Source organism: Physeter macrocephalus, chromosome 11 (genome assembly GCF_002837175.3).
Source record: "Physeter macrocephalus isolate SW-GA chromosome 11, ASM283717v5, whole genome shotgun sequence".
Classification (NCBI taxonomy): Eukaryota; Metazoa; Chordata; class Mammalia; order Artiodactyla; family Physeteridae; genus Physeter; species Physeter macrocephalus.
The window spans coordinates 38,506,312-38,519,825 of record NC_041224.1 but is presented as its reverse complement, the minus strand read 5'-3'; the positions used below and the strand labels follow the sequence as shown (position 1 = coordinate 38,519,825).

Sequence of the window (13,514 nt, the reverse complement as noted above, 5' to 3'; positions counted from 1 at the left end):
AAATAGTAGATGAGAAGTTTCCAAGTTAAAGATACAATTCTGTTCATTCAAAAAGTGCATTGATACAGAGCAAGATAAACTCCATAACTAGTCATAGCATAGTGAGATGACAGACCAGTAACAACAAAATGTCTTAAAAGCAAAAAAGTCATTAAACTAAAAGCAAAGCAAAAAACTTCTCATAATTAGAATGACAGAAGACTTCTTTTCAACATCATTAGGGACTATAAAAATTTAAATGTTATCTTCAAAGTACTGAGGAAAAATAACTGACAATTTATAATCCCTAACCTGGGTAAGTTATTATTCAAGAGAGAGAATATAAGAGAAAAATTTCAAAGTCTGAATAAGAGGTTACTACTTATAGATCATTATTGAAACAACTACTAAAGAATATAATACAATATGAAAAACACTGGGTGCAAAAGACCATTTGGGATATAAGAAGCTATCTAAATAAGCATTTATTGCCAAACTAACAATATCAATAAGAACTAATTTTTGGAAGGCTAATAAGAAAGTAGAACTAAAGTAATATAAAATCGTGGTATCCAATGTGGCAGCCACTAGCTACATATGACTATTGAGCATTTGAAATGTGACTAGTACAACTGAGGAACTGAATTATTTATTTTTTAAATTACTTTAAACTTAAACTTAAAAATTAAAGTAGTATAGAATATTTTTTCATCAAACACATCTTCATTGTTTTGCTAGGACTGCATTTCCTATTAACCATGGTATCATGTGAGATATTATTATTGTGTTGTCATGTGCATGTTGGACACAGGCCTTGTTTCAGATATAAACACAAAACACACAAACTGACCTGGTTAATATCAAGTATATAAACACCTTATTTATCTAAGTATCAATGGATAGATTCACTTTGAATAATTTTTTTATGCATGTATGAAGCCTTGTAATGTGTGAGATTATTTTGTGCAGACAGCATGAATTACAGGATTTGAATCACCTTTCACTGGGAAGTTTCATTCTGTAACAGGGTCTCCTCTGGGCCTGAAGACATCTAATGGCTGGGAGACCCTTTTGTAAGACTAGTCCTTGTCCCTCTGGCCAAAATTATCCAGGAGCACAACACACAGGCCAAAGGAAACTGACCCCAGTTTCTAGCAACATCTTTTCCTAGCTATGTGGCTTTGGGCAAAGTTTTAACAGTTCTGAGCCTCAGTTTCCTCATCCATGAAGTAGAATGTCCTGATCAAAGTGCTGCAGTAGGACTTAAATGAGATGGTATATATAGAGTACGATGCCCAGTGGCTGGCACACAGTAAGTGCTTAATAAGTGCTGAATCTTTTTCTGTTCCCTTTCATTTCCTTGGAGAAAAGCAATCACATCAGCTAAAGGAAGGGACTGGAATAGACCTGATTCCCCTGTGTTCTTGGTCTGGTTATAGACCCTGGAACAGGCTCCCCCTGATGCAGGACAATGACCAAGCCTGACCCTGTGTCCCTACCCCAGCCCCAGGCTGCCCAGGGCCTTTGTTATGCCTTGGTATACTTTAATTTCCCTTGGATCCCAAAGTGGCCATTCCAGACAGGCCTTCTCTCAGCCAGCCACCCCCAGGGCTGGCCATGTGGAAGCCTGCATTTGTCAAATGACAGATTTAGTGAAAAACGAGGCACAGACTCACATGCATTAAAGAAGTAACTGAGCTTTGGGGGCTACATCACACAACAAAACCAGTTCTGTGCAGCCAAGCTCAGTGAGATTGATTTCTTTAAGTCCTTCTTCTCGCTCCGATATATCATCTCAGGAAGTCAATATTGTGGCGCTGCCTTCTGAACAGTACCCTCTTCTGACCTTATATGAATTGTTGGATGGGAGTCTGGGAAATTTCTCCCATCGAGTCATTTCCTTGTTAATCAGAAGCCAGCTTCTTTGTTGCTTTAATGCAAGAAAGACTCAGCTTGTTGAGCCAGCCAGCCTGGATACTTCTGTCAACATGACATACATAGATCTGAATATGAGATCAACTTTAGGCCCCAAGAGCTGTCTAGGGAGGGAAACTGAAATAATGGGAAAGTCAAGTTTTGGTGCATTGCTTGTCTATTTGTAGTGAAGGTGGTTTGAGAGACAGTAGGGGGAGAGACAGAGAAAGTGTTTAGGCGGGCGTAGCCTGTGGGATGGTAGAACAGGGCAAGGCAGATTTACACCTTCCTGGAGGCCGCATGAGTTCTGGAACCAGCTTTGGATGATCTTAACCTTGGCTTTATTTGGTCACGCAGAGGAGCCAGATCCGGGGAGCACAAGTCATATTAAACCCACGGGAGGGGCTTCCCTGGTGGCGCAGTGGTTAAGAATCTGCCTGCCAATGCAGGGGACACAGGTTCGAGCCCTGGTCCGGGAAGATCCCACATGCCGCGGAGCAGCTAAGCCCATGCGCCACAACTACTGAGCCTGTGCTCTAGAGCCCGCGAGCCACAACTACCAAGCCCGCTGTGCCACAACTAGTGAAGCCCACGCACCTAGAGCCCGTGCTCTGCAATAAGAGAAGCCACCGCAATGAGAGGCCCGCGCACCTCAACGAAGAGTAACCCCCGTTCGCCACGACTAGAGAAAGCTCACGCGCAGCAATGAAGACCCAACGCAGCCAAAAATAAATAATGATAAATAAAATAAATATTAAAAAAAAAACTTAAAAAACCCACGGGAGGCCAAGTATAGTCCAGCGATGCTTTCTTAATTTGTTATTGGAGAGCCTGGACCAGTGACAGGGAAGGTGTGCTCAGGAGACAGATTACAAGTCAGAAGGATGCTTGGTATGTGTGAAGTTGGAGCAAAGGGAACAGGATCTTCTTGTGGAATTGCAGGTTGAGGCTGTGATAAGAGTCTGGAATGTTTTCCTTCTCCTTTGTTTTTCCTTCTATCCTCCCCGCTTTCCTTTTATCCCCCCCTCTTTGTCTTCCTCCCTCCATTCAGGCATTAATGAGCTTTCATCACGTGTCTGGTCTTTGCCAGGCATTGGGAATATACACATCACTGTTTCTATCCCTGGGAGCTCATATACAATCTAATGGGGAGACAGATAAGGAAACAGAGGATACGAACACACGTGTTGATAATGGCTTCTTCGCCTTTAGAGCAGGTGGGCTCGTGGTGAGGATTCACCGAGATAAGGCACCAAGTTAGTGATTAGCACAGTGCATGGCTCACAAGCACCCAGTAAGAGTTGGCTCCTGTTATTTTGATCCCTCGTCGTCTTTATCTTGATGAACAAAGAGCTATGGGCACATAGCAGAGGAGAGGGGTGTTCTCCAGGAAGTCAGGAAAGGCTTTCCCTCTGGAGGGAATCAGAGCCAGTGTGGAAGGAAGAGTGGGACTCCCCTGACTGGCGAGGGGACATGAGGGTCCCAACCAAGAAACCGGAGGCTGGACACTGTCTTCCGTGAGTGACAAGGGACAGTGAGACTACTGAGCCTGTGCTCTAGAGCCCGCGAGCCACAACTACCAAGCCCGCTGTGCCACAACTAGTGAAGCCCACGCACCTAGAGCCCGTGCTCTGCAATAAGAGAAGCCACCGCAATGAGAGGCCCGCGCACCTCAACGAAGAGTAACCCCCGTTCGCCACGACTAGAGAAAGCTCACGCGCAGCAATGAAGACCCAACGCAGCCAAAAATAAATAATGATAAATAAAATAAATATTAAAAAAAAAACTTAAAAAACCCACGGGAGGCCAAGTATAGTCCAGCGATGCTTTCTTAATTTGTTATTGGAGAGCCTGGACCAGTGACAGGGAAGGTGTGCTCAGGAGACAGATTACAAGTCAGAAGGATGCTTGGTATGTGTGAAGTTGGAGCAAAGGGAACAGGATCTTCTTGTGGAATTGCAGGTTGAGGCTGTGATAAGAGTCTGGAATGTTTTCCTTCTCCTTTGTTTTTCCTTCTATCCTCCCCGCTTTCCTTTTATCCCCCCCTCTTTGTCTTCCTCCCTCCATTCAGGCATTAATGAGCTTTCATCACGTGTCTGGTCTTTGCCAGGCATTGGGAATATACACATCACTGTTTCTATCCCTGGGAGCTCATATACAATCTAATGGGGAGACAGATAAGGAAACAGAGGATACGAACACACGTGTTGATAATGGCTTCTTCGCCTTTAGAGCAGGTGGGCTCGTGGTGAGGATTCACCGAGATAAGGCACCAAGTTAGTGATTAGCACAGTGCATGGCTCACAAGCACCCAGTAAGAGTTGGCTCCTGTTATTTTGATCCCTCGTCGTCTTTATCTTGATGAACAAAGAGCTATGGGCACATAGCAGAGGAGAGGGGTGTTCTCCAGGAAGTCAGGAAAGGCTTTCCCTCTGGAGGGAATCAGAGCCAGTGTGGAAGGAAGAGTGGGACTCCCCTGACTGGCGAGGGGACATGAGGGTCCCAACCAAGAAACCGGAGGCTGGACACTGTCTTCCGTGAGTGACAAGGGACAGTGAGACCGAGGCGGGAGGGGAACAAGGACAAGAATAAAACAGAGATGAGGTCAGATTTTAATGTGCTGTGTGGACTCAGGGACAATGGAGGCTTTTAAACAGTGAAAGCATGATTGGATTTGTAGAAAGTTAGCACTAATGATGGCACGTAGCTAGGGTTAGGTAAGTTGCAAAAAGACGAATTAGGAGGTACTTTCAATAGAGCAATCTTCAAGATGATGGGACCCACACCAAGGTTGTATAAACGGAGATGGAAAAGAGAGGCTAGATCTATGAGATGTTGAGGAAGCAGATCAATTAGAAAATGATTACTGATGAAACCCTGGAGGTGAATAAAAGGAATGGTTGAGTCTATTCCTTCAGGTGCTTGGAAGGATGGTGGTCTCTTATTTATTATTTATTTATTTATTTATTTATTTTTATTGGAGTGTAGTCGCTTTACAATCTTGTGTTAGTTTCTGCTGTACAACAAAGTAAATCAGCTATACATATACATATATCCCCTCTTTTGGGGATGTCCTTCCCATTTAGGTCACCACAGAGCACTGAGTAGAGTTCCCTGTGCTGTACAGCAGGTTCTCATTAGTTGTCTATTTTATACAGAGTATCAGTAGTGTATGTATGTCAACCCCAATCTCCCAATACATCCCACTCCCCCTTCCCCCCCGGTATCCATACGTCTGTTCTCTACGCCTGTGTCTCTATTTCTGCTTTGCAGATAGGTTCATCTGTATCATTCTTCTAGATTCCACATATAAGTGATATTGAACGATATTTGTTTTTCTTTTTCTCTTTCTGACTTACTTCACTCTGTGTGATGGTCTCTAGGTCCAGGATGGTGGTCTCTTTACCCAAGATAGGCACTGAAGGAGGAGACAGAAGTGTAGGAGGGGAAGGTGATTTCAGCTTGGAGGATGTTACAGGTGCTAGAGAGACATCAGGTGGAGATGGGGTGACGATTGAATATGCTGCTTGAGGCTTGTCAGTAGGCACTCCTGGAAAGTCCTGGTCACTAGAGGAAGTGGAAGACAGACAAACAATTGGGGTGTTCAGAGAAGAGATCCCAGGTTAGGACACTGAGAGAGTAACACAGAGAGGCAGGAAAGGAAGATGAGAGGGCAGGTGTGATCAAGTAGCACAAAGGCACAGTGACATGAGGACTGACAAGAGATGACATGTAGTGTCTGGGGTGATGCTTTTCAGATAGGTCTCACTCCTGGATAGATACGGACAAGTACTAGTGACTCATTCAACTTCACTTTTCTTAAATTCCTTATTAGTCAACAAAAGCTTTGTTGGCTGCAATAGAGCTTCTCGTCCACTCTATTGCCTGGCCCAGTGGTGTTTAAACAAAGGTTGAACAATGGGATCTTACAGTTTTCAGCCTGACAGCCTGTCTTCCTTGAGGCTGGTTATTAAGATTTCAGAAGCTCCTTCATCCATCCAGGAGCACACTGATATCACTTTAAGTGGATGGCTTCCATGGAAACTCATCTCATTGATTTGTTCATCATTTCTATTTGTGCTAATGTCAGCAAGTGACCTGTCCTGGCTCTGTCTCCTCACTCTGGCTCTGATCCATGTGGGGGGTGGTGACAGGTGGGGTGGGACATGCCCATCCCTGGCTATAAAGGTGGCCATCCCTTCCACACTATTTGTACGGCCTTGTGAGGTAGAGAGAAAATGGTCTCCATATGGAAATCATGTAAGAGGACCGTGCAGCCTGATTTTAAATCCTGGCCACCCCACGTTTGGCATGTGGGATGCTTGGAAAGTTATGTAAATGCTCTGAGCCTCCACGACTTCATCTATAAAATGGAAATAAATCCTAACTTATAGGGCTATTGGGGGAATTCAGTGAGGTGAGATGAAAAGTAGGGCAGAGCAACCAACAGCTTGTAATTATTGAACATTTGGATTGTTTCTAATTGCCATTATGACTATTCTAGAAACAGTTAACTTGTGAAGGAGGCAGTTGAGCTCATTCAGAATCTCTTCCTGAAGGCTCTATTCTTTGACTCATTAAGGTTTTACTTTACAACAGGGAAAGGGAAGAAAATTCACATAAGTTTGCATGGGGCTGTGATTATAAATACTGTAAGGGATGATAAGCCTTAGATTGGAAAAGTGAACATGTAGCCTCGGATCCTGTTTCCTGCTCAGGGGAGAAAATTGTCCCAGTCTCCTGCCTGTCACTCCCCACCCAAGCACCAGATCAGGTGTCATCCCTCCATCCTTACCTCTTTCCTTCCTTCTCCTACTTCCCTCCTTCCTAACTCCCTCCCTTCCTCTTTACCCCACCCCCTAGGGATCCATGCTAGAGAATCTAAGCCAATCACTGGCCCGTCCTGCACTTTGGGTTGAGAAACTGTAGGGTTTGGCGGCTGTTTCTTTGTGAGACCAACCAATTGTTGACATTTATTTTGACTGCGCTTTGTAATACACCTTTATTACCGTTTTTTGTTTGTTTGTTTGGCCGCGCTGCACAGCATGTGGGATCTTAGTTCCCCAACCAGGGATCGAACCCATGCCCCCTGCATTGGAAGCACAGAGTCTTAACCACTGGACAGCCAGGGAAGTCCCTGACCATTCTTCTGAGAATGATTTGCTCTTGTCTTTTGCCCAGTTGACTTCCTATTTAGAGTGTTTGTTTTTTGTTTGTAATAGTTTTTTGGTAGTTGTTTTAGTGGGAATAGTTGCTGACATTTTTAAGAAATTTTCCCTGTTTGCTTTTAAGTGGGCAATATACACATATATACCAAATTTAAAACATTCAAAAGGGATCATAGGGAAAAGAAAGGATGCCTCCCCCTTCCTCTGCCCCCCCATCACCTACTGCCCTTCTCTAAAGGCAACTACTGATACTGGAATCTTATATATCCTTCCTGAGATATTGCATGCATATCCAGATTATAGGTACATATATGAATACGTATGTGTATATATATTAATTGTATATATATATGTGTGTATATATATGTATATATATATTACACACATGGTATATTGGTTTATACCTAGCTTTTTCACTTAATTAATATCTTGCTGGTCATTCCATATCCATTTTTAAGTAAATTTTTTTTAATGGAGATGTAATTGACATATAACATTATATTAGTTTCAGGTGTACAACATAATGATTCGATATATGTGTGTTTTGCAAAATGAACACCACAATAAGTCTAATTAATACCCATCACCACACCTTGGCATCCTTGTCAAATATTAGTGGATTATATAGTGTAAGTTTATTTCTGGGCTCTGTATTCTGCTGCATTGATTTATGTGTCTGTTTTTATGCTAGTATCATACTGCTTTGATTATACTATGAATGTGAATATGAATAATATGCATATGAATATGATTATGAATAAGGTTACAAATTTTCTTTTCTTGTGATGAGAACTTTTAAGATCTACTCCCTAGCAAGTTTCAAACAAGCAATAAGGTACTGTTAACTACAGTCACTGTACTGTACATTACATCCCCAGGACTTATTTATTTTATAACTGGAAGTTTATACCTTTTGACTACCTTCACACATTTCACCCTCCCCTACCCCATTTCTGGCAACCACCAATCTGTTCTCTATATCTATGAGTTAGGTTTTTTTGTTTTATTTTTTTAGATTCCATATATAAGTGTGATCGTGTGGTGTTTGTCTTTCTCTGTCTGACTTACTTCACCTAGCATAATACCCTCAAGGTTCATCCATGTTGCCACAAATGGCAGAATTTCCTTGTTTATTGTGTCCAAATAGTATCAATATCTCATTTTATATACACACACACAAACACACACACACATATTTTTTCTTTCTGTATTCATTCGTCAATAGGTGGACACTTAAGTTGTTTCCATGTCTAGACTATTGTAAATAGTGCTGCAATGGACATGAGGGTGTAGATATCTTTTCGAGCTAGCGTTTTCACTTCCTTTGGATAAATACCCAGGAGTGGAGTTGCTGGATCATATGGTGGTTCTATTTTTAATTTTTTGAGGAACCTTCATACTGTTTTCCATAGTGGCTGCACCAACTTACATTCCCACCAACAGTGCACAAGGGTTCCCTTTTCTCCACATCCTCGCCAACACTTATTATGTCTTATCTTTGCGATAATAGTCATTCTAACAGGTGTGAGGTGATATCTCATTGTGTTTTTTTGTTTTTTTTTTTTGCGGTACGCGGGCCTCTCACTGTTGTGGCCTCTCCCGTTGTAGAGCACAGGCTCCGGATGCACAGGCTCTGGACACACAGGCTTAGTGGCCATGGCTCACGGGCCTAGCCGCTCCGCGGTACGTGGGATCTTCCTGGACCGGGGCACGAACCCATGTTCCCTGCATTGGCAGGCGGATTCTTAACCACTGCGCCACCAGGGAAGCCCCCCCATGCTGCTTTTAATATTTTTTCTTTGTATTTAATTTCTGATAGTTTGATTAATATGTGTCTCGGCGTGTTTCTCTTTGGGTTTATCCAGTATGGGACTCTGAGCTTCTTTGACTTGATTGACTATTTCCTTTCCCATGTTAGGGAAGTTTCTACTATAATCTCTTCAAATATTTTCTCAGACCCTTTCTTTTTTTCTTCTTGTGGGACCCCTATAATTCGATTGTTGGTGCATTTAATGTTGTCCCAGAGGTCTCTGAGACTGTCCTCAATTCTTCTCATTCTTTTTTCTTTATTCTGCTCCCTGACAGTTATTTCCCACATTTTATCTTCCAGCTCACTTATCCGTTCTTTGGCCTCAGTTATTCTGCTGTTGATTCCTTCTAGAGTATTTTAAATTTCAGTTACTGTGTTGTTCATCATTGTTGGCTTGCTCTTCAGTTCTTCTAGATCCTTGTTAAATGCTTCTTGTATTTTCTCCATTCTGTTTCCGAGATTTTGGATCATCTTTTCTATCATTACTCTGAATTCTTTTTCAGGTAGGTTGCCTATTTCATCTTCATATATTTGGTCTTGCAGGTTTTTACTGTGCTCCTTCGTCTGTAACATATTTAAAAAAATTTTTTTTTGATGGATGGGGCTGTATTCCTGTCTTACTGGTTGTTTGGCCTGAGGTGTCCAACACTGCAGTTTGCAGGCCGTTGGATAGAGCTGGGTCTTGGTGCTGAGATGAGGACCTCCAGGAGGCCTCACTCTCATTTATATTCCCTGGGGTCTGAGGTTCTCTTTTAGTCCAGTGGTTTGGACTTGGAGCTCCCACCACAGGAGCTTGGGCCCAACTTCCGTCCTGAGAACCAAGATCCTGCAAGCCATGTGGTGTGGCAGAAAAAAAAAAAAAAAAAGAAAGAAGAAAAGGAGCAGTACAATAACAAAGAATAAAAAACAAAATAAAATTAGAAAGATAAAAAATATATTAGGAAAATTAAAAATATAATGAAACAAGGTAAAATAAAACCACAACAGAAAAAAGAAAAACAAAAGGTGAGGGTGGGGGAACAAGCCAAAAGGAGAGAACAATAACAAAGTATAAAGAATACTCATTTATATTCCCTGGGGTCTGAGGTTCTCTTTTAGTCCAGTGGTTTGGACTTGGAGCTCCCACCACAGGAGCTTGGGCCCAACTTCCGTCCTGAGAACCAAGATCCTGCAAGCCATGTGGTGTGGCAGAAAAAAAAAAAAAAAGAAAGAAGAAAAGGAGCAGTACAATAACAAATTAGAAAAAATAAATATATAAATGAATCAACAACAATGAATCAACTAGGTAAAACAGAACCCCAATCTGAAAGAGGAAAAAAAAAACCCTTGTCTATGGTTGTGTAGTTTAGGTGGGGGTAGAACTTAGGCAGGGGCAGGGTTTAGGGTGGGGTGGACCTTGCCGGGTGGGGGGTGACGTTTGAGTGTGAGGCGGGGCCTAGGGTCAGGACACAGCAGCCAGAAAAGGCCTTGGGGCGGGGCCTAGGTGGGGTGAAGTTCAAGGGGCGGGGCCTCTGCTTAGGACCTGCGTGGAAGGGGAGAGGCAGCAACGGGAAAGGAGGGCCTCTGGAGTGTGGAGTTTCCAGGTAAGGCCCTGGGTGAGGGTGTGTGGGTGGGGTTTAGGCCCAGCACGTTGGAGGGGTTCTCAGAGGGGGTCTCCGAGTGTAGATGTAGGGCCCTGGGTGGGGGTATGGGGCGGGGCTTGGGTTCTGCGTGGCAGGAGGGAGGCTCCGAGGGCAGAGGTTTAGGCCCGGGAGCCCAATAGGCTCCCTGGTGCCTAAGTGGACGGGGAAGGCACTGGCCGTGTTCCCTTCCGTTACTTCACACCCCTCCCCACTGTCTCCCCCAGGGTCTCTCGCGTCCCCACTGGACCCCTAACCATGGGTGGGTCCCGCTGGGTGTAGGAACTCCTCCCCAAGTGGGCAGGGGAAACCTGGCCCCTGGGAAATTTTCCCTCAATTTCCCCCTTTGGGTGTGGGATCCCTTCCCCTCCCCCCGCCACCCCTCAGGGGCGCCAGTCTCATCCCGCCTCCACTTCTCCCCCCCCCACTCCTCCCCATGCCCCACATCCTACCTGGTCGCTGGGGGTTCCTCCCATCCCCTTAGGTGTCTGTGGTCCCCTACCAGTGCCTGGTAGGTGCCCTAGTTGTGCGGAGATGTGAATTCCGTGTCCTCCTAGTCCACCATCTTTTTCCACCCCCCCATCTTCTTTTAAAGGCAAACTCAAGTCCCACTTTCCCCAAGAAGCCGAACCCCAGGTCTCTAACCCATTTGCTCTTTCCTTGTACTTTTATTTAGAACCACGTCCCTGAGCTCTGACCATGCCAACAGCCCTCAGTCCCCTTTAGAGAAGACACCTTAGAATTCTTTGTATATTCCCTCTCCCAGCTGCCCTCACAGTGCTGGATACATGGTAGGCGCATTTGGCTGGATGAAATGATCACTCAGACAATTCAACAATTAATGCTTGGTCCCATCACCATGGCTGTGAGAGTCCATTTCCCACTGAAATCCCCACTAGCTTTTGAAGACGAGCAGAAATCAGAGTGATTTGCCTTTTCCAAGCTCACCATACGTGTTCCTTTTCCATGATTTCTCTTCAGGAATCCAAAGGAGCAGGAGGGACCTGGCTGTTGATTACAAAATGGCTGGGAGACAAGAAGGAAAGGGGTATAGAAACCTGGCAAACACAACCCTCATTGCTGAAATGTCAAACTGACTGAAGTCAAGCCCATTAATCTTGTTTTATTGCAAGATTCAAAATCCCATGCTATGGCAGCCACAAAATTGATGGATGGGTTTCCCTGTGTTCATCCAGCACCTCGGCTGCCTGAGAAACCAGATCTCAGATGAACAGGGAGAGGGAATTAAAATGGCCTTTTGAGGTTTTTTGGTAACTGCTAGTAGGGAAAGATGGGGCATTCAGGGTCTCTGGCAGCCAAGGTGCTTACACTTGGTTTTCACTGCATTTTTTGGTAAGCAAATCAAAGAAACAGCAGTGCTGAAGCCACCATGGTAAATCTTCAGCAACTACTGCTCCAGTGAGGGGGCGAGAGTGGTCACAACCTGGCTGCCCTGTTGCTTGAGGCCACCAGGCTGTGATCTTGTTTGACTTCTTGCTGATGAAGTAGGTGAAAGATGGTAATGCCTGGCTGTTTTAATTTGCAATTTTTTGATCACTGGGGAGCCTAAATCTTTTTCCATATATCAGTTTTCTAGTCAGATTTCCTCTTTTGTAAATAACCATTTTCCTTGTGCCCCTAATATAATTCATAATTCAGTTCAGCAGTTCCACATTGATTGTGGGCCTATGTGCCCAGCACATTCAGCGCAAGATACACAGATATATGTATATTCCATTTCCTAATACAGTGCAGGGTTGGGGATGGCGAGAGAGAGAGTCAAAACCAAAATATCACTTCACTGCAATATGGCTGATAGGGATACTTCCAGAATATTTTCCCTGGTTTTGCTGTGATTTTTGTTATTTTTAGAGAACATAGAGGTATTTGTATTTTTTATGTTGTGCATCATATATCTTGGAATTGCCTGGTCATTATCTTTGCTCATTCTTTTTCTATTCTTCTATTGTTCTTGTCTTTGTTAATTTGTAGAAGCTCTTTAGGTATTTTGGAAATTAATTCTCTGTCTTTCGAAGTGCCACACATATATCTGCTAATCTTTTTATTTAACTTTATTGCATTTTTATCATGCCAAAAAGTGTCATTTTCAGAACATTCTTTAACATCATATATTGATAAAATAAACTCAAAATGGACTAAAGACCTAAAGGTAAGACCAAAACCATAAGACTCTTAGAAGAAAACGTAGGCAGAACACTCTTTGACATAAATCATAGTATTGTTTTTGTGGATCTGTCTCCTAAAGTAAAGGAAATAAAAGCAAAAATAAACAAATGGGACCTAGTCAAACTTATAAGCTTTTGCACAGCAAAGGAAACCATCAGCAAAACTAAAAGACAACCTACTGAATGGGAGAAAATATTTGCAAGTGATATGACAGATAAAGGGTTAATATTCAAAATACATCAACAGCTCATACAACTCAACAGCAAAAAAACAAACGACTTGATTAAAAAATGGGCAGAAGATCTGAATAGATGTTTTTCCAAAGAAGACATACAGTTAGCCAACAGAAACATGAAAAGATGCTCAACATCACTAATCATCAGGGTAATGAAAATCAAAACCACAATGAAATATCACCTCACACCTGTCAGAATGGCTATCATCAAAAAGACCAGAAATAACAGATGTCGGTGAGGATGTGGAGAAAAGGGAACCCTTGTACACTGTTAGTGGGAATGGAAATTGATGCATCCACTGTGGAAAACAGTATGGAGGCTTCTAAAAAAAACTAATAATAGAACTACCATTTGACACAGTAATTCCACTCTTGGGTATATAACAAAGAGAGAGAGAGAGAGAGAGAAAGAGAGAGAAAACACTAATTCCAACATGTACATGCACCCCAATGTTCATACCAGCATTATTTACAATTGCCAAGATGTGGAAGCAACCTAAGTGTCCATCAACAGATGAATGGATAAAGAAGATGTGGTTCATATATACAGTGGAATATTACTCAGCCATAAAAAAGAATGAAATTTTGCCATTTGCAACGAT

At 43.1% G+C, this 13,514-nt stretch overlaps 1 protein-coding gene across 5 annotated transcripts in view; it reads left to right on the top strand.

Annotated features, from left to right (window-relative positions):
- MTHFS (methenyltetrahydrofolate synthetase) overlaps positions 1-13,514 on the top strand; it is a 324,398-nt gene that overhangs the window by 286,777 nt on the left and 24,107 nt on the right. The window contains exon 6 of one of the 5 annotated variants that reach the window (XM_028496395.2): positions 11,167-11,195. The exons of 3 other annotated variants lie outside the window; for them this stretch is intronic. In XM_028496395.2, the coding sequence (XP_028352196.1) occupies positions 11,167-11,180 (14 nt within the window). In that variant the 3' untranslated portion in view covers positions 11,181-11,195. Of the gene's footprint in view, positions 1-2,342; positions 2,642-11,166; positions 11,196-13,514 lie in introns of those variants that run through there. One more of the 5 variants, XM_055087882.1, reaches the window with a different exon arrangement.